Source organism: Erinaceus europaeus, chromosome 4, assembly GCF_950295315.1.
Source record: "Erinaceus europaeus chromosome 4, mEriEur2.1, whole genome shotgun sequence".
Classification (NCBI taxonomy): Eukaryota; Metazoa; Chordata; class Mammalia; order Eulipotyphla; family Erinaceidae; genus Erinaceus; species Erinaceus europaeus.
The window spans coordinates 51,774,538-51,797,026 of NC_080165.1; the positions used below are offsets into that span (position 1 = coordinate 51,774,538).

General features: G+C 38.2%; 1 protein-coding gene across 3 annotated transcripts in view; it reads left to right on the forward strand.

The window, feature by feature from the left end:
- ADTRP (androgen dependent TFPI regulating protein) overlaps positions 1–22,489 on the forward strand; it is a 100,570-nt gene that overhangs the window by 27,739 nt on the left and 50,342 nt on the right. For 2 of the 3 annotated variants that reach the window (XM_060190890.1, XM_007539283.2), the window contains 2 exons: positions 14,228–14,362; positions 16,118–16,219. In XM_060190890.1, the coding sequence (XP_060046873.1) occupies positions 14,228–14,362; positions 16,118–16,219 (237 nt within the window). The remainder of the gene's footprint in view (positions 1–14,227; positions 14,363–16,117; positions 16,220–22,489) is intronic. The other variant, XM_060190891.1, reaches the window with a different exon arrangement.

Genomic DNA, 22,489 nt, shown 5'->3' on the forward strand with positions numbered 1-22,489 from the left:
CTTCAGCTTTCTGAATTCACTGATACAAATTTGGGAATTATTTTGGGGAAGAAATGTGACTCAGAGTGGACTCTCTTTGCATGTATCTCTGCTCTACTTCCCTTTCTCCTTTAGCTACCCATAGAATATACAGTGGATAAGAGATTTGCATAACTGTCTATTCCTGCTATTCTTGTCTAGTCCTGAGGTGTTTTTTTTTTTCTTTGTTAACAATCAGCTGCCTCTGCTCAGGAGGCTTCAGGCAATCTGGGACAGGTTTTTTTACCCTGCTCTATTTTACTATTAATATTATATAAAGGTGTATATCTTCTCCCCCCCTCCTTTAGGTTGACCAAAATTAACTCTTAGGGTATCTTTCTTGCTAGGGGACTGGCATCTTATCCATTGTGAGAGTAACTTGTCTCAGTACTCCTACCTCCTCTATAGACTCTCCCCTTCTCCCTCCTTCTAGCTAATTAAAAAAATAAAATAAAATATAAATTAATCAATTAAAAAACTTTCCTTTCACTGCTCTTTTATTACAGCTCTTTTTTTATCTTTTTTCTTTTCTCTCTCTTGTTTCTCTTTTTTTTTTATCTTGTCTTCCATTTCTTCCTTCCTTCTACTTTGTCTTTCTGAATTCACTGATATTCATTTGTGAACTATTTTGGGGAAGAAATCTGACTCAGAGTGGACTCTCTATGAGTGTGTCTCCGCTCTACGTCCCTTTCTCCTCTTGCTACCCCTAGAATAATACAGTTAATAGTAGATTTGCATAATTGTCTATTCTTGCTATCCCTTCTTTCCTTTCTCTTTCTTCTTCACTTGGACTTGGTTGCTATTTATTCATGGACAGGAGACATTGTTTGGCTAACTGGTAGTGATTAAACTGTTTCAATACTTGCTTCAGTTGCTATTGTAATTCCTGAGGTTGGTGAGTGCATTTGTCATAAAAGTATTTAGTACAGTGTTGCTTGTACTCAAAACATAACAACTGAGGAAAAACAGAACATAAAAATAAGAAACACATAAATCAAAAAAATGGGTAGATCAAAAACAAATAAAACCACTACTCCAATGAATGAAGACAAGAGCCCAGAAGAAACTACAAATCAGCCAGAAGTAACCATAGATAAGAAAAGTATGCAAGCAATAATAAACTTATAAATCACAGAAATGAAAACAACATTGGAGGAAAGGAATGGAAGTATTAGGGAAACAACAGTTGAGACCACCAAGGAAAATACTGATTATCTCGAGGCAATTAGAGAACTGAAAACTGAAATAGCTGAACTGAGGAAAGAAGCTGAGGGAAGAGAAAGCAGACTAACAGAAGCAGAAAACAGAATTAGTCAGAGGATGAATTAGAGAAAACTAAGAAAGAGGTAAAAGAGATCAAAAAGAGATTGAGAGACACTGAAAACAACAACAGAGACATATGGGATGATCTCAAAAGAAGTAACATTCGTATAATTGGCTTGCCAGAGGAAGAAAGAAAGGAAGGGGAAGGAAACATTCTAGAGGAAATAATAGAAGAAAACTTCAAAACCAGAATAACAGATAGGACATCAAGATTCCAGAGGCCCAGAGACTTCCAAACAGAGTCAACCCAGACCTGAAGACACCAAGACACATCATAGTCACAATGAAAAGAAGTAAGGATAAAGAAAGGATCCTAAAGGCTGCAAGAGAGAAACAAAAAGTCACAAACAGGGGAAAACGAATAAGACTATCAGCAGATTTCTCCCCTCAAACTCTAAAAGCAAGAAGAGAATGGCAATATATCTGTCGAGCCCTGAATGAAAAAGGGTTGCAACCAAGGATAATGTATCCTGCTACACTTTCACTCAAACTAGATGGAGGGATCAAAACCTTCTTAGACAAACAACAGTTAAAAGAGGCAACCATCACCAAACCAGCCCTGAAAGAGGCTCTAAAAGGCCTCCTATAAACAAGAACATCACTGTAATACTTGCAATATATTAGAGCAAACAAAAATTTGTTGAACAATTGCACTACAATACATTAAATCTATAATATCAATACATGACAATGGCTTAAACTCACCCATCAAAAGGTACAGAGTGGGAGATGGATCAGAAAACATAACCCAACCATATGCTGCTTGCAAGAATCCCATCTGTCAGAACAAGATAAACACAGACTTAAAGTGAAAGGATGGAAAACTATCATACAAGCTAACGGACCACAAAATAAACCAGGAACAGCCATTCTCATCTCAGACACGATAGATTTTAAATTAAATAAAGTAATAAAATATAGGCAAGGACATTACATAATGATTAGAGGATCAATCAGCCAAGAAGACTTAACAATTATTAACATCTATGCACCCAATCAGGGACCATCTAAATACATCAAGCACCTACTGAAAGAGTTTCAAAAATACATTAATAGTAGTACAATAATAGTTGGAGACTTTAAAACCCCACTCTCACACTTAGACAGATCAACAAAGCAGAGAATCAACAAAGATACAAGAGAATTAAATGAAGAGACTGACAGACTAGACCTCTTGGACATTTTCAGAGTCCTTCACCCCAAAAAACTGGAATACACCTTCTTTTTAAATCCACATAACCCATACTCAAGGATAGACCACATGTTAGGCCACAAAGACAGCAACAATAAATTCACAAGCATTGAAATCATCTCAAGTATATTCTTAGACCACAGCCGAGTAAAACTAACATTTAACAACAAACAGAAAATTATTAAAAGTCACAGAATATGGAAACTAAACAACATACTGCTTAAGAACCACTGGGTCTGGAAAAAAAAAAAAAAGAACCACTGGGTCAGAGAGTCACTCAAGCAGGAAATTCAAATGTTCCTGGAAACAAATGAAAATGAAGACACAACCTATTAAAATATTTGGGACACAGCTAAAGCAGTACTGAGAGGGAAACTTATAGCCATACAATCACATATTAAACACCAAGAAGAAGCTCAAATGAATGACCTTACTTCACACCTCAAGGACTTAGAGGAAGAGGAACAAAGGAACCCTATGGCAACCAGAAGAACAGAAATCACTAAAATTAGAGCAGAAATAAACAACATTGAAAATAAGAGAACCATACAAAGATCAATGAAGCCAAATGTTGGTTCTTTGAAAGAGTAAACAAAATTGACAAACCCTTAGCCAGACTCACCAAACAAAAAAGAGAGAAGACTCAAATTAATAGAATTGTAAACGATGGAGAAGATATCACAACTGACACCACAGAAATCCAGAGAATCCTGCGAAACTTCTGTGAAGAACTATACGCCACCAAGCTAGAGAATCTGGAAGAAATGGAACAATTCCTAGAAACATATGTCCTTCCAAAACTGAACCAAGAAGAACTACAAAACCTAAATGCACCAATCATGGACAAAGAAATTGAAACCATTATTAAGAATCTCCCCAACAACAAAAGTCCTGGACCAGATGGCTTCACAAACGAATTCTACAAAACTTTAAGGAAACAGTTAGTACCCATACTTCTTAAGCTTTTCCATAAGATTGAAGAAACAGGAATACTCCCTTCCACCTTCTATGAAGCCAACATCACCCTGATACCAATAGCTGATAGGGACAGAACAAAAAAGGAAAACTACAGACCAATATCTCTGATGAACATAGATGCCAAAATGTTAAACAAGATCTTGGCCAACCGGATACATCAACATATCAAAAAGATTGTTCGTCATGACCAAGTGGGATTCATCCCAGGAATGCAAGGCTGGTTCAACATCTGTAAGTCAATCAGTGTCATTCACCACATCAATAAAAGCAAAGCCAAAAACCACATGATTATCTCAATAGATGCAGAGAAAGTCTTTGACAAAATCCAACACCCATTCATGCTCAAAACTCTACAAAAAATAGGAATAGATGGAAATTCCTCAAGATAGTGGACTCTATATATAGCAAACCTACAGCTAACATCATACTCAATGGACAGAAGCTGAAAGCATTCCCCCTCAGATCGGGGACTACACAGGGCTCTCCACTGTCACCATTACAATTCAACATAGTACTAGAAGTTCTTGCCATAGCAATCAGGCAAGAGAAAGAAATTAAAGGAATACAGATTGGAAGGGAAGACGTCAAGCTCTCACTATTTGCAGATGAAATGATAGTATACATAGAAAAACCTAAAGAATCCAGCAGAAAACTTCTGGAAGTTATTAGGCAATATAGCAAGGTGTCAGGCTACAAAATCAATGTACAAAAATCAGTGGCGTTTCTTTATGCAAACACTAAATCTGAAGAAGAATACATCCAGAAATCACTCCCATTTACTGTTTCAGCAAAATCAATCAAATACCTAGGAATAAAGTTGTCCAAAGAAGTGAAAGACTTGCATACTGAAAATTATGAGTCGCTACTCAAGGAAATAGAAACTGATACCAAGAAATGGAAAGATATCCCATGCTCATGGATTGGAAGAATAAATATCATCAAAATGAATATTCTCCCCAGAGCCATATACAAATTAAATGCAATACCCATCAAAGTTCCACCAAGCTTCTTTAAGAAAATAGAACAAATACTACAATCATTTATCTGGAACCTGAAAACACTTAGAATTGCTAAAACAATCTTGATGAAAAGAAACAGAAATGGAGGCATCACACCCCCAGATCTCAAACTATATTATAAAGCCACCATCATCAAAACAGCATGGTACTGGAACAAAAATAGGCAAAGAGACCAGTGGAACAGAATTGAAAGCCCAGAAATAAATCCCCACACCTATGGACATCTAATCTTTGATAAGGGGGCCCAAAGCATGAAATGGAAGACGGAGGCTCTCTTCAATAAATGGTGCTGGGAAAACTGGGTTGTAACATGCAGAAGAATGAAATTGAACCACTTTATCTCACCAGAAACAAAAATCAACTCAAAATGGATCAAAGACCTGGATGTTAGCCCAGAAACAATCAAATACTTAGAGGAAAACACTGGTAAAACACTTTCCCACCTACACCTTATTTCATCATCTTTGACGAAATAAACCCAATTGCAAGGAAGACTAAAGCAGAAACAAACCAATGGGACTACATCAAATTGAAAAGCTTCTGCATATCCAAAGAAACTATTAAACGAACAAAGAGACCCCTCACAGAATGGGAGAAGATCTTCACATGCCATACATCAGACAAGAAACTAATCACCAAAATATACAGAGCTCAGCAAACTTAGCAACAAAAAAAGCAAATGACCCCGTTCAAAAATGGGCAGAGAATATGAACAAAACATTCACCTCAGAGGAGATCCAAAAGGCTAACAAACGTATGAAAAACTGCTCTAGATCTCTGATTGTCAGAGAAATGCAAATTAAGACAACATTGAGATACCATCTCACCTCTGTAAGAATGGCATATATCAAAAAGGACACAGCAACAAATTCTGGAGAGGCTGTGGGGACAGAGGAACCCTTTTGCATTGCTGGTGGGAATGTAAATTGGTCCAGCCTCTGTGGAGAGCAGTCTGGAAAACTCTCAGAAGGCTAGACATGGACCTTCCATATGATCCAGTAATTCCTCTCCTGGGGTTGTACCCCAAGGACTCCATAACACCCAACCAAAAAGAGGTGTGGACTCCTATGTTCATAGCAGCACAATTCATAATAGCTAAAACCTGGAAGCAACCCAGGTGTCCAACAACAGATGAGTGGCTGAGAAAGCTGTGGTATATATACACAATGTAATACTATACAACTATCAAGAACAATGAACCCACCTTCTCTGACCCATCTTAGAGCTAGAAGGAATTATGTTTAGTGAGCTAAGTCAGAAAGATAAAGATGAGTATGGGATGATCCCACTCATCAACAGAAGTTGAGAAAGAAGATCTGAAAGGGAAACTAAAAGCAGTATCTGACTAAATTGAAAGTAGGGCACCAAACTAAAAACCCTGTGGTGAGGGGTAGACATGCAGCTTCTTGGGCCGGTGGGGGGTGGTGTTGGGTGGGTGGGATGGAACATAGTCTTTTGGTGGTGGGAATGGTGTTTATGTACACTTCTAGTAAAGTGTAGTCATATAAATCACTAGTTAACTAATATGAGAGGGGGAAAATTAATTGTATGTATGTCTCAAAGTTTTTAAAACACAAACTGAGTCTTTTTAATATATAGGCTGTGTATTTGATATGCGGACTCTCTCAAAAGCCTAGACCAAGTAGATCAGAAGCAACCAATGGCACAGCTACATACAGGATACTGGGTACTATACAGCAAACTCTAACAAAAGGACTTTTCAAAGTTAACCCAATTACCAAATAATGTGATGATAACATTAACTATCGATTGTCTTTTTGAACTCTAAGACAGAAGGAACCTCACATCTCCACTATAGAGCCTATATTTCCCCCAGTCCTGGAACCTTAGGACAGGGCCCAGTTTCCCGCATGCCTCTCCCAATCCATATCAAATAATATTGCATCTGCCGATCAAAACCTAATCAACACAACGATTGCCACCTCAACATGCTTCAGCTCAGACTGTGTCCAGAGACTTCACATGTGGAATGACAACCCTTTACCTTCATTACTCGGGTGAGACCTTTCCTTTCATAGCATTCTCTAATTCCATCCCAGGTGGTTCACTTTCTAACAAAGTCCCAAAACCTAGATATAGACCAGGTTCTGTGAGAGAGAGTATATGTTCACACTTACCCATAAACTATTGCAAAATATATACCTGAAAGCAGAAGTACACTAGAGTTTGCAGTGAGTACCCCCCTAACACTTCTTCTCCACTATTCCAAGCTTTGGGTCCATGATTGCTCAACAATTTGTTTGGCTTTGTATGTTAACTCTCTTTTCAGCCAACTGGTTCCAGATGCCATCAGGATGCCGGCCAGGCTTCCCTGGACTGAAGACCCCACCAATGTGCCCTGGAGCTCTTCTTCCCCAGAGACCCAACCTACTAGGGAAAGAGAGAGGCAGACTGGAAATATGGACTGACCAGTCAACACCCATGTTCAGCGGGGAAGCAATTACAGAAGCCAGACCTTCTACCTTCTGCAACGCACAATGACCCTGGGTCCATGCTCCCAGAGGGATAGAGAATGGGAAAGCTGTCAGGGGAGGGGATGGGATATGGAGATTGGGTGGTGGTAATTGTGTGGAGTTGTACCCCTCCTACCCTATGGTTTCATTAATTTATCCTTTCTTAAATAAAAAATAAATTTTAAAAAAAGAATTGGGAGAAGTATACGGGAAAGTGGGTCCCCTTCTTTTCACCGATGAACTGTCCCTGACTCAGGGGAAAGCAAGTTACAATTTGGCTTTCAGAGTTTAGGTGGTTGCTCCTTGTTGAACATAAACTTCCTTTGCAAACCTTGTTAGAGATAGTGCCACATCATTGGGAGATGCTGGGTGGGTCCTTTCCTTGTTCCATAGCTCCTTCAATAATAGAATCACGGCATTTCCCTTCCCTCTTTATACACTTTCTGGAGCTTCAGGTAACTTTAATCTCATTAACTTCAAGTTGTCATGATCGTAAAGTGGCCTCATCATATAAGTATTGCAGTGGCAAAACAGAGGCAGGGAAAGAGTCCCACAGGGCAGTCCATTGGCCTAATTGACCAGTGGTCTCAGGTTCAATCTCTAGTACCACCATAGCCAGAGCTAAGTATTGCTCTGTAAAACAAAACAAAACAAATACAATGAGATACTCTTTTTCATAGTCATCCTTCTGGCTATACCAAATCCGGTGTCATTAGCTCTACAACACGAAACAAGCATTCTCATTCTCCTTCTCCTTTCTCCCCTGGATTTCCTTCTCCACCTCACCCCCAACAGCTTTTTCTTTTAAACCATAGTACTATTCAGTTCTTGTTTGGGTAGTGTTGGAGATTAAACCTAGGACCAAGGAGTTTTAGGTATGGAAGACTTTTGCATAACTCTTTTATTCTAGAATAATCTCTCACTGGAAGATTTGCATCATTTGAAAGGCAAGACTTAAGATAATTCCAGCTTGTCCAAGTCAGACAAAGAATGATGAGCTGGCATTTGATTACTTAACTCATCCAATTAGAGTTCAAATGTCTTGCTCTGAAAACTTGTTGAATCCCTCTCTCCAAAATTAATTTCTAATGGAAAAAATTCTCATTTACTGGGATAGTTTAAGAGGACTATGGTTTATATGCAAGAAACACATTTTGATGATTTAGAAAGATTAAGTTGTGATTTCAACATGATTGTGAAGAGAAACAAATGTAAAAAATAAATATCCTTTAGTTATAGTTTCTTTTTAAAAATATATTTACTTATTTTTTATTTGATAGAGACAGAGAAATTGAGAGGGAAGGGGGAGATAGAGAAGGAGAGAGAGAGAGAGAGAGAGAGAGAGAGAGAGAGAGAGATCTGCAGCTCTGCTTCACCACTTGTAAAGCTTTTCCCCTGCAGATGGAGACCCGGCGTTTGAACCCAGGTCCCTGCATATTGTAACGTGTACATTTAGTGAGGTGTGCCACTTCCAGGTCCCTAGTTGTAGTTTCTTATATTGCACTAGTCATTATTTGTCATCTCACAAGAAAATAGAAGAGAACTAAAGTAGATAAACTACATTTCAGACAAAAACACAAAAGAGCAAACAATATTAGGGAGGAACTGATAGAGAAGATAAACCAGAAAGCAACTCTGAAGTAAAATTTGATCAAGAAGATGCTATTCACTTATTTTTTTATGAGCTGTTGAATGAACTAAGAAGTAATGTGACAGTAGTTCTGTTGTAAGATTCTTCAAAAGCCTAGTTGTGCTATATTATTTTAATGCTACCATACCACATGCCACAGACTGAGTGGTATAGATGACAGAGTCTACTTCTCATATTTATAGAAGTTATAAGTCCAAGATCAAGATGTTTCCAGGGATTCTTCTGAGGCTTCCTTGACTTATAGATGACTGTCCTCTCCCTATCATTCATACCTCGCATTGTGTGTTGCCCACACCCTCCTATTATAAGAAGAACAGCAGCCCTTTTGGGAGAGGGTTGACCCACATCACTTCAGATATCTCTTAAGGCCCTATTTCCAGAAATACTGTCAGTTTCTGAGGTACTTAGGGTTATCACTTCAACATAGAAATAGGGTGGACATTTTGATAAATAACAACCACCATTTTCTCCCTTGAATTTTCTCCTGTGCCCACAGTTTACAACTATTTCACTGTATTGTCCTTAGAGAAAGGACAGAACATTGTCAGGCTCATTGAGCTGATCCAAGCCTCTTGTCCCTGAGGTTCCTGGGAGGCCTCCAGATTGAATGAGTTCTCTTCAGAAACCTTCCTCTACATGTTTTCCAGCTCTGGTTTTTGGCTTCTTTCGGCTCTAGGTTTTGCCTGTTTATTTCTGTTGGCAACACTATAGTAATCCTTCTTAAAGTCCTATTTGGGGTCTCTATAAATAATCCTTCTTGACACAGATAATGGCATATCAATGCACATTAAGATTAATGAATACAAAACAAAGCAAACAGTTGGCATCTTTGCAATGTGGCATATGCTTGTGAAATAACGGGGGAGCTGGGGGTGGAGGGAAAGAAGCGATTGGCAAGTTTATAGTGTGGAGCAAATTTTTATTGATGAAGGAGAAGCCAGGAAGACTCTGAGTAATGTGTGATTTTCTCTAACCCAATTTCCATATTCTGTGATTGAGAAAGACAAGAGAAAGTCAGGGCAAACTTGACTCATGATGACTCTAGGAAGCTCTAGCTAAGGAAAGCAGTCACATGGATTTCACATGCTGGGTGGAGGCAGCTTCTCCCCCAAAATGGAAATTCCTGGAAGATGTTCAACACTCAGTAGCTGATTAATTGCTGTGATGATAGAACCACTCAGGCCTCCTTACCAGGGCCAAGGCATCATACCTGCTTCTGTAACTAAAATAGCTGACTACTGTAGCCTGAGCAGTTGGAAAGGAAACCAGGGGAGACGTGAGAGTTACAGGACTGGGGAAGAGGGTTGCAGCAATTGTTCTCTAAACTCTATAGCCCTTAAAGGCTGAATGTAAAAGGCAAATGACAAATATTGGGCTAATAATCTCTTTATAGCATTTAAAACTGTGTCTCCACCTTTCCCTGGAATGCCCTCTTGTACCCAGAAGCTTCCTTCTCTTTAAGGGGCTAGATATTTCTTTTAAATTAGCTAATTAATTGGGTAGGATAAACAGATATTGAAAGGGAAGTGGAGATAGAGAGGGAGAAAGAGAGACACCTGCAACAAAGCTTCACTATTTGTGAAAATTTGGGAGCTCCAAACTTGAACACAAATCCTTTTGCTTGGTAATATGTGAGCTCAACTAGCTGTTCTACTGCCCACCCCCAGGGCTTTCTTGTATGTTCCTGGTTCTCCACCACCTGATCATCCTTTGCTATATCTCTTCCCTCATATGTACCCCCTCCTTTCTTTGGGATGAGAACCTTTCTTTAGTATTTGCTTCTTGTTTCTCTCCTCTTCTCATTCTCTAGCAATCTCATTGCACTAGGAGGCTTCGTCTCTGGATCTTCATAGACCCTTCTCTCTTGAGAAAGCTAGGTCTGAATTTCCAAATGGCAATTTCTCTAGGCAAGTACCTTAGTTGCCCAGATAAGAACCATCTGGGAAAAAATTTTAAATTCCAGAAGCCTAGGCATCAGCTTTAAGACTGTATCACTCACTGTACTCATTCAATTAGACTCTCCAGGGGTAGGAATCAGGTACCAGTATTTCCTAATCTTTCACAATGCTCCATCTCAACTGGTCTTAGAAACTAGTTCTCCTTTTCCTCTTCCTCCTCCTCCTTCTCCTCCTCCTCCCCTTCCTCCTCCTCTTCCCCTTTCCTTACTCCTTCTCCTCCTTTCCTTCTTTCTCCTCCTTCTCCTCCTCCTCCTCCTCTTCCTCCTCTTCCTCCTCTTCTTCCTTATCTTCTTTTCCTCCTTCTTCTGTTCTACTGAAAAATCAGACTCTGGGTTTCAAGTCCTGGCTATGACATTCATTAATAGTGAAATTTCAAAGGCATTCGTTCAACTAGTCATATCTTACTTTCCTCATCTGTAAATGGGAATGCATGTGATAGGACTCAGGGTTTTATGAGACATTACAAGCTTGGGTCATTGCTTGACATACAACAACTGATAAATGAAAGTCAGATATTACAGCTTTGCGTAGTTGGTTGGGTTTATTTTTATTAGGTCTAATCTAGTGGTTCTACAACTCTTGCACACATAAGGATTACTGGATGAGTTTGTTGAGCAAACTAAATACACACACACACACACACACACACACACACACAAACACACACACACCTGCATCTCATTCTCACCTCGTTCCCAGAGATTCTGATTCCATAGAGTCAAGGAATGACACAGTGCTGCTGGTTGGAGGACACAGGTGGGAGTACTGCTACCTTTATCTACTTCTGTGTCCACTTTTGCCCACCCCTTTAACTAAGTGGGTGGCAGGAGGCCAGCTCTTCTGGAACTTTAATAGAGTTCAGACTGCAGATGTTTGACTGTTTTTTTTTTTTTTTCCAACAGCCGACTCTACACATCATTAGTTAGCTACTCAGAGTTTAGAATTTTCCTAATTCAGGCTCTGATTCAGTGAACCTCTATTGAGCCAATCCAGAGCTTTCAAGGAATGGGATGAATTCTGAAGAAAGCATAACTCAAAACCAACTCCAATCTGTATTGCTATCATACACAGGATCTTAAATTAGAAGTCACAGGGTTGTGTAAAACTGTAAAAATGGGCTACACTTGTGTTCATCTGGTCTTTTTTAATACTTATTTTATTTATTCCCTTTTCATTGCCCTTGTTTTATAGTTGTAGTTTTATTGATGCCATAGTTGTTGGATAGGACAGAGAGAAATGGAGAGAGGAGGGGAAGACAGAGAGGGGGAGAGAAAGATAGACACCTGCAAACCTGCTTCACCACCTGTGAAGGGACTCCCCTGCAGGTGGGGAGCCGGGAGTTTGAACCGGGGTCCTTAAGCCGGTCCTTGTGCTTTGTGCCATGTGCGCTTAACCCGCTGCGCTACTGCCTGACTCCCAATCTGGTCTTTTCTTGAACTAGGCCCCACTTCACTTTTTCCATGGCTCCGGGGATCTCACCATACTTAAAGATGCACCAGAACACATCCTTGTGGATTTAAACCATCGCTTCTTCTTTTTAAAGCTAGCTTATAATTTTCATTTGGGAAAAATATCACTTGGAAATGTAGCATGGCCTAGAAATTTTCTTAGCTTTAGTAATAAAGGAGAAAAAATATGATAAAATTGCCTGTTCTCATGAAGCTTACACCATAATAAGCAGCATAGAATTTTTAAAAATTTATACACAAAACTTAATCATATCTGTTTTTGAAAAGGAAAGTTATTAGAATACAATTACTTTTAAGTAAAAGCTCAAAAGTATATACATACATGATGCTTTACATTTCAAAAATAGTTTTATTGTTGACTTCTTCTTCTTCTTCTAGTGTTTGCCCTTCTTCCGTAGCCAGTCAACAGCATCAGGTTGAGCCTGATGTAAAGTTTCGAGACCTCCTTTGAATCTGGAAAGGTGGCAGTTGTTGACTATGTGGGTCATAGTCTGTCTGGAGCCGCAGGGGCAGTTCGGGTCGTCTCTGGCGACTTATTGTTGACTTATTAATTATCACTGATTAGGAACATAAAATAAGTACTAGACCAAGAGAATTATAGCCTCATAATTTTCACTGTTAGGAAGGTTACAATCTTCTCCATCAAATGATACAGCTGTGGCGCCAAAAAGTTCAACTATTTCCCAAACTCATGTAGCAAAATAGTAGTACAGCCAGAGTTAAAAGACAAGGTTAAATCTAGGATGAAAGAAGATGGGTATTCTACTACAACACTAGTAGTAAAAGCACATTTCATGTTTTAGCATTACTTTACTTTTCGGGGGCAGGGGGTGGGTTTTTATCACCAAGGTTTTAGTGGTCTGGGCCAACTCTTTCAGACAGAAAGAGAGAAAGGCAGGGAAAGAAATTAAAAAGACACCTTAACATTGAAATTACTTTCATTGTGGTGGGGTTGGAGAGTGGGGTCTCAGGCATGACAAAGCAGGCATCCTCACAGGTGAGCTGTCTTATCAGACCATGGCATTACTTGAGAAATTTCTGTATTTCCACATCATGCACATCACCACCACCATGTCCACCACCACTTTTACCACTTTCCATGATCATTCGTGAGTATATGGTATGTGTATGTGTGTGTGTATGTGTGTGTGTGTGTGTGTGTGTGTGTGTGTGTATGTGTACACCAACAAGTGGCAGGTCTCACCATTTGTGGTGCTATATTTGTTGTTTTTACTAAATGCATGGGAATCAAATGCAGGACCTCGACACATGCAAGGCATGTGCTCTACCACTGAGCCACCTCTCTGGCACTTTGCAAATATTATTAACCTTGATATTTCTGAATACAGTAAAAAATGCTTCTAAGATGAAGTAAACGGGGGGGGGGGAGGCATTACAGAATACTTGGATTATGATATATATGGTGAGGTTTTCAAATGAAGGTCTACATTCAAGAAATGGCATGGAACTTGCCTCTGGGAGATTTCCTTGCTCCTACAGATGAGAAGATGATTCCTGGCATGTAGAAATTCATTTATTTACTTTAACTCATTTCCTTAAAAAAAAAAACTCTGTAAGCCACCAGGAGTCCCTCCCTTTCCCTTTTAATGAGGGGAAAACACTGATTTCTCCTTTAGATAAGCAAGATGCTATTTTGTGCATCTTTCTCAGGAAAGCACAAAGCTCCTTCTTGGAGCTTTTGACCCTGCTCCTGACTTCTCTAATGAGATTATAGCACTGCCTATTCTTCTTCTTCTTATGAAGAGGCTAAAACATGTCTACTGTTGTGCCTGGCTTTTTGCCCTTGTGCTATTTATTTAGTTTTTCCTGCTCTGTACAGACAAGGTATCTATCTCACTACAGTCTCCTTTTAAGCTAATGATTTTGTTTCCATTTTAGCTCACGTTCATCGCACTAAATACTGTACACATTATTATCCTTTAAATGATGTTACTCAATCAGTTTAAGTGAACAAGTTTAGGGTCCAGTAAACTGGAGACCTGTCCTTGAATTGGCTTTCAACCAAGCCAGCAATAAAGCCCTTGTTCCCAAATCAACATTGCTCCCAGGGATATAGAGTATGTCAGTGAAGAATGTAATGAAGGAAACAAATGGAAATCTCCTCATTTGTTGTAATGAATTTAGCTCTTACAGGCCATTTTCTTTGGAGTAGTCTGCCTGGACGATGTGCTGAAGAGAATTAAAGGGAAAAAAGACATAAAATTCATAACTGCCTTTAGAGATCTGCTTTTCTCTTCACTGGTGTTTCCAGTATCCACAGTAAGTTACAAAGATGTTTTATTGAAGAAATCTAATCTAGGATATATGCATGTTTGGAACAAACACTTCTGGGTTCAAAGCTGTGTAGAAACCTATTATTATAAACAGGGTAACTACATTTGCATAAACATTTTAGCTGAGGACTTCACATCATTGCTCCTTGTCTTCATAAAATAAGGCACACTATTGACATGATATACCTTTAGGGTTTTTTTTTTTCTCATTTTCATAGATATTTGTTACAGCATTCTCATTTATGTTCAGTAGGGATGTTTAAAGGATCTTTATTTTTTACAACAATATTGTTTTATTTATTTGTGTGTAGAGATAGAGAGAAATTGGTGGGGGAGATACAGAAGGACAGAGACAGAGAGACACCTGCAGCACTACTTCACTGCTCATAAAGATTCCCCCCCATTAGGCTCTTGAACTCAGGTAATTGCACACTATAAATTGTGCGCTCTATCAGGTGTATCACTGCCTGGCCCCCACAGGATCTTTCTTAATCAAAGTGCAGCTAAATGACCACACTCCCAACAGAATTATGGGAACAAAGGGCAGTGAGAAGGGAGATGACTAATTTTTCATTTTATAAATCTTCCTCCATTTGCTACAATGAGCATATGTTACTTTTCAAAATGGAAACTGCAAAAAAAAATGATATAAGAACCTTCAAAGTTGGAACGTGGAAAAAAAATTGAGAAGTACTATCTGAAATAACTGATGTGAGGTACACAGTGTATAATTGATTCATTTTATTCAATAAATGTACATTGAGATATAGTTAGGCATTTACTAAGGGTCAATACATTTGCGGAACTATCCACATATCTATGGCGTTGTTCATATTTTCATTCATTTGTTAGATTAGGAATAAGATGAGAGCAAGCTCTATGGCTGCCCAGCAGGGTTTATAATTAGAAATGACTGCCTCCTTCTACCTGTTATTGTCCTTTTCCTTGGAATATTGAAACTTCAAACTTAAATGCAAAATGAAACTCTAAATTCAAATGTCTTCTCAGACTAAAGAACAATTCTAGTGCTCCAGTTTTATTGCATAAGCCACCTCCTCTATGACTCCTATATTTCTTTTAAAGGCCAATTTTTTAAAAACATAATAATTAGGTTAATTAATTTTTCTAAAGGCATAGGCATAAAGACTTTGCAATTTCACATCAGCAGGTTGATAGATGCTATGTTTTCCATAAGCACTTTGACTTTGTAACATGAAGACAGGCATTTGATAACAGTAGCAAGAGGTGTAAAAGGACAAGGATCAACCAACCCAAAACTTGGAAATATGGAGAGATCTAACTCTTAGTCAGCTTGTGAATTACCCTGACAGTTTATCATTTCTTCTAGCAATCCTACAGCTTCCACTTTCTCTGTCTATTTAGCAAATGGGCAAAGACAGTGTTAGACTCAAGTCACTCTGTGACTGTTTTCAGTACTCCTGATAAAATCTTAGAGAAGAGAGGATTATTGACTAAAATGAAATGACTTAATGGTCTATGAGTCCTGTTTATCCATGTTGCCCTTGCTAGAATGTCAAATAATAGATTCCTAGCTCTCTGAAAATCTCAGAGGGTGTGGCATTATTTTATGTCTCTAGAATACATTATTTTATGTCTTTATAATATAGGTATAATTTATTTTTGAAACTGATATCTGATTTTATTTTGCTATGTTTCTTTGGTTGTCTTAGGAAACTCTGGGAAAAACCTACTGATACTATTTTTGCATCTTATTTTTCAGTTTGTATTTCTTGCATTTTGGAGCCTCTTTCTGTATGATCGAGATTTCATTTACCCTAAGATCTTAGATACTTTCATTCCGATATGGTTTAATCATGCAATGGTGAGTAATGGGGAATTCTATTTATTTATTATTATTATTATTATAAATGTTATTAGTGATTTAATATTGATTTACAAAATTACATGTCAACAGGGATATAATCCCACACTGTTCCCAACACCAGGGTTCTGAATCTCTAGTTCCTCCATTGCAAACCACTGAGTTCTCCCAAGGTTGCAGATATGGTTTGACTATCAACTCTACAACTACCTGTCTACATTTGTTCATAATTGCCTCCTTTCTCTTCCAGGTCCAGTCCTCTCTTCCCCTCCAAGCCACACATAGCTCTATTACTACATCTAAATGTCACTCCCTTTTCTCACCTCTCACTCTGGGTCCTGATGGAGCTGGAGTTAAGAGCCCCCTTATCCTTTTCCTCCTATCATTTATTTTTCTAAATGTTTATAATTTTTATTTATAAAATGGAAATATTGACAAGACCAGAAGATAAGAGGGGTATAATTCCACACAGTCCCCATTACCAGAACTCTGTGTTTGGGGGCCAGTTCTCTGTGCTTTAGTCAGTGATCACAGAGGAGGGGAGACAGGCCACCCCAGGAGTCCTGGGGAGACTGCTAACAAGCATGCAGAGAAAACACACCTCTGGGAGAGCTTCAGGGAGACATCTCATTTATAGGGTGTACAAGCAAACAGATATACTCAAGGGTTAGGAAAAAGGTAAGGTAATCATTAAGGCACCCACAATGTAGGGTTAAATCTTGAACTACCAGGTGTTCATTACTAGGAAGTTACCATATAAGGTCTGGTCATGAGCTCACCACGCATAGGCAGGCTCCTCTTTAAAGGTGAATTACGAGCACCTCAGGGCAAGGGGAAGGGGGCAGTTAAGCAAAACCAGGGTATTTTCAGCGGGTTTCAATGGCCATATATGGTAGTCTATGGCCTTTGTTCGAAAGGAACGAGGAATTATGTGTAAGAAAGTTTCCAGTCTGGAAAACTCCATCCATCTTAGGGTCATGGGGCCGAGTGGGGACCTGCCTATCATCCCTCCTGTGAGGAGGGGGCTCAGGGTCAATCTTCTCAGACTCTCATGGAGATAATGGATTTTTCCAGACAGTGGGCCCTTACCCACACTATGTCCCATCACCTCCATTAATAGCTTTCCTATTCTTTATCCCTCTGGGAGTATGATATCTCCCCATTCTCTCTCTTTCTTTATCTCACCACCTACAGGAAAAAAAAAAAAAAAACACCAGGAATGGTGGAGTTCTGCAGGCACTGAGTCCCAGCAATAGCCATGATCAACAAAAAGAAACAAGTAAATACACTTAGGGTCAATGGAGTATCACATTAGTACGCCTCAAATTTGCTTACTTACTTCTATCCTCAACTTTTGAAATGTATTAAAACTTGAGATTTATAATTTTAAAATGTAACTCAACTGACTAAATCTACCCTTGTATGTGCCCCACGTCATAGAAAGACTATACTTTTCACTTTAAATATGTGCACAGTAAGATACTTATAATTGACCAAATGAAAGATACACATTCTGATCTAATCTAGAGTTAAAGACCAGATTTAAGTTAAATAAATTCTACCTCTTAGGCATCCTCCCTGCTACACACACAGCCTTATTTTTGCCAGATTGCTTCCTCGTTTCCCAATTTGTCACTAACGTTAATATGAGATTCCTATGTAAATAATATGCCTACTTTTAAATTAACTGTTTAAACCCTATAAAGTACTGACACACTTGAAAACTTATTTAGTTCATATTATAATCATTAAATAGCAAGTAGAATCCTCTTTTTTTACACATTAGAAAATTAAAAAGTTTAGAGAAGCCAGATATTTTTCTGGGGTCACCAAGATCGCGATTAGGGTAGCTAGGATATAGAACCAAGACTAATGTATTTTGCACTATCTTTTACTATACTAAATGCAGAACTTCTGGTTTGATCTGGTTTCAGAATTCATCAAGCAATTTAAAAAAAGGTGTCACTTCACTTTAATAACATAGTACAGGAAGAATTTTCACTTAAAAAATTAAAGTTCATAACCCCCACCTTTACACTAATAAACCAAAGCAGAACTGAAGAAAAATGTAGTAACTGGGGACAACTCACTGAGCTAGATGTTTCTATAAAATAAAAAGACAATTCTGAAAATGTCTTTTAGTCGGGGTCAAACACATACGCCAAAAATATTTTCCAGATTTTATAAGTTTGTATAGCAGTTTTCTTCCAACTAGTACAAGCTTTCCACCTCTCTCTATTTGCTATATGAAAGTAAGGTTGTATTTCTTCCAAATAATTATAATGGTGATGCTCAGCATTTATGACTTTGCTAAATAGTCATACAGAATTCTGGTAACTTTGGAATTAGGTTGTTGGATAATGTACATTGTATCCATGAACTAATTAGCAAGGCAGATACTGTTACAACAGAGATCTCAAAATATCTTTTTTAAAATTTTATTTATAAAATGGAAATATTTCCGCACAATTCCTATGAACAGAACCCTATATCCCATTTCCTCCCTTGAAAGCTTTCCTATTCTTTATCTCTCTGGGAGTATGGACCCAGGATCATTATGGGATGCAGAAGGTGGAAGAATGTCTGGTTTCTGTAATTGCTTCCCCACTGAACATGGGTATTGGCAGGTCAATCCATACTCCCAGTCTGTCTCTCTCTTTCTCTTGTGGGACAGGGGTCTGGGGAGGCAGGGCTCCAGGATACATTGGTGGAGTTGTCTGCCCAGGGAAGTCCGGTTGGCATCATGGTAGCATCTGGAATCTGGTGGCTGAAAAAGAGTTAAGATATAAAACATAACAAATTGTTGACTAATCATGAACCTAAAGGGTGGAATATTGTAGATGAATATTTGGGGTCTCTGTTTTGGAAAAAGTTAGTAGGTCTATTTTAGTTATATTCCAAGGGGCCCATGACTTTACTAGTTTTTGTTTGAGCCTGGCAGGTGGACCTAGGTTATTGTCTGGAGAGATAGTGTCATATTTGGAGAAAGGACTAGAAAGTTGGATCAGGGAAAAGTATGGGAAAAGTGTATAAATATTGTTAACTATAAACCCCATCAATTTGATCTGTGGCCTATATTCAGCACCGGACCCTATGTAACCTCTGCATCCCTGTAGGTCTGAGCTCACACTCTGTGTTCACAGGTAGGAACATTCCAGGCTGCACTAATTTCAGGACCCATCTTCTTCAGGTAGTGGGTAGAGTATGTTGTCCAACCTCCCTTTGGAGAATGGAACATTCCCTACCATTGTTGGTCCACATTGAGGGCAAGGTCCTATTGCAGCCCACAAAGGGTTCCATTATATTGTTCCTGATGGAGATGACCACTGACAGTGGAGAGAGGGATCTGTTAGCGGTCTAGGCACATCATGTCTGTATTGGAATCCCAGGACTCCCTGACTAGGGCCCCAGGTGTTGGGATGGCCAGTAGTGACCCAAAGAGCCATCACTAAACTATGCTAGTCTCTTGCCTTTATTCAGCTTTTATAGTCCTTACTTTGTCTGACAAGGTTAGCTTTGGAGTGATTGGGCAAGAGATAACATAGCATAGTAACATGATCCATGAAGTCCCCTTGGTGCTGTCCATGGTGCTTCCATGTAGACATCAAATCCCTGCCCTTTATCACCATTAAGTGTGATATTTACATGCTGAGCTATCCCCCAGCTCCAAACTTGCTTCTTGTCTTTTGATCAAGCAAGTGATTTGAATCTGTTACTGAAAGAGATTAAGGTCAAAGGATGTAAGACAATTGTGACACAGGGAAAAGTGGAAGCAGTCTAGTTTATACATAGATTCTTTGGATTTCTATTACTTTAACTGAAGACAATCACAACAGAATTATTGTGGGGAAAATATTGGCATTATCAAATCCAGCTTTGGTTGTCCATAATGTGGCTATCCCCAAACTTTCATGCTTTCTTAGGGTGTCTGCTGCAAATTATCCTTATCTCATTCCTCTCTTACAGACTGTTCCCTACTCAGGATATTTTCTGTCCTCATCAAGGAATAAACTCTTCTGGTCTGTTCCTTGAGCACCTATCATTGTTAACTTTTAAATACCAGCATGTATGTATATGGTAATGGTTATTACTAAGTCATTTTGTTAACACTTTCTACATCCTATTTATGTCCTTCCATGTAGGGTTCAGGCAGTGATGTACCTGGCTGAATATATGTGAGAATATCTAGTTCAAATCTTCCCCCTTCCCCAACTCCCACCCTAACCCTGAGTCCCCACTTGCAACAGGAAAACTTCATGAAGAATGAAGCAGTAATTCAATCATCTTTCTCTTTCCCTTTCTATTTACCCCTTCCATGAGCTTCCTTTTGCCTCTATCCAAAAAATTGAATTAAAAAAAGGAAAAGAAACTATTCCTGTGACTTCCAGAGTGATGATGGGTAGACAGATTAAATATTTGGCACTTGCTTGTTAGAGTGGCCTTAGTATGAAGGACTTGCTCCTTGTATTGTTTTTTTTTCTTTTTCTGGTTCACAAATAAGAATTACCGGTGTGTATAGCCAGTTAATGCTTCCCTGAGTCTTTCATTTCATTTACGTACTTATGTTTTTCCATCTTAGTCTTAGCTATAGATATTTTTCAAGTTATTTGTTATGCTGTCCTAAATTTTATTATCAATATTTTTCCAAATTAAGAAGTACTTCTCTCCCTTTTGATACAGTCTGATTGTAAACCACTCATGATTCCACTGAATGATCAGCAGTAGTGTACAGTCTTTGTGATCATAACATTTCAAGTTTTATCCTTGATACATCATATACCAGGGCTGAGTGACATTCTGACATCTCCCATTACTCAATTAAGAACTATTAAATAAATAAAAAATTAAAACATTCATATCTCATCATGTGTTTAGAATTTTTCCAGTCCTACCTTTCTAATTCTTTAGACATTGTGACTGCATTCTGACTGTTCAAAGTTGACTGCCACATCTTACACCTATTTTTCTCCCATGATTTATATTTAAAAAATAGCAATGCCAGTAAGATATTTATATAAATGATGGACAGACTGCCATTTAATCATGCTCTATGAACTCCCACAGGGGCCAAATTTAAATTTAAATAATTGCCTTATTTAAATTAGATCAACATGATTATTTTATTGCTTAGTAATTCTCCAGTCCTTATGAAAGAAGGGTAAGAACAGCAAAGTATTCCTCTAGGTTTTGCCAGGAAAACAAAAACTCCTCAGGTCTTACTTAATGACTACTAAAGATAGAACCAAAGGAGACAGATTTAAATAGAAGGAAGGGATCTTAGTAACTGGGGAAATTATTTTATCCTAATCTGAAGGAAGCTGGGAAACTTAATTCTCTGGTAATCAACCTAAATTGTTCAGATCACTCCAAAAGAGAGGTAAAAATAAATCATATAACATATATATATATATATATATATATATATATATATATATCTTCTAATATTCAAAAATAATTCAAAATTATGGAGAAATATGTCCAAATACTTTATCTAGGACTTTGTAAAATATAAATCATTGCCATGTTAAACTATCAATCCATGACCACAGAGTTTTAGAATGGAAACAGGATCACTGATACTAATAAAGGCTTCAAAACAATCTGCTCTTAAGAGATGGACCTTACTTTAGTCCTTTAAATAGGAGTAAGTGCCAAATTTAGCTACTTAGTTATTTAATGTGATATCATTTATTCACCTGAAAAAATTATACAGTACTTATTACATATATAACACACAGTGATAAATGTTTGACATTTGTCAATGGCTTTTATATCTAGCACCCTTAAGTCTGGTTTGCGTCTACTTTTATACATACACAAGTTGAAATACCATCACATTCATTGTGTAGAAAATGAACTCCAAAGGCAGGTTCAGAGGGAGAATGACAGGGGAAGAGAGTATTGAAGATGAGTTAGAAGTTATGTGTGTAGTATTGCTGGAGAGGATGGACATTTGAACTATGAGTGTGACAATGGAATCAATGTAGTTTTGTTCACAAACAGATGTTATAGAATTAACTGAATTCACAGCATGGGAAGAAGGTATAGGATATTGATGATGATGCTGGTGGAGGTACCAGGATTGTGGAGGGGGAAAATAATGGCTCTGTTTTGACATGCTTGAGATCCCTACTAGAGACAGGTTTAGATGCATAATAGGCATTTGGACATAAGAGCCTCATAGAGATTTCTGGTTGGTGGCACACATTTAATTATCTTCATCAGAAAGATTGATTTTATTTAATATTATTCATTCTTAATATTTATTTA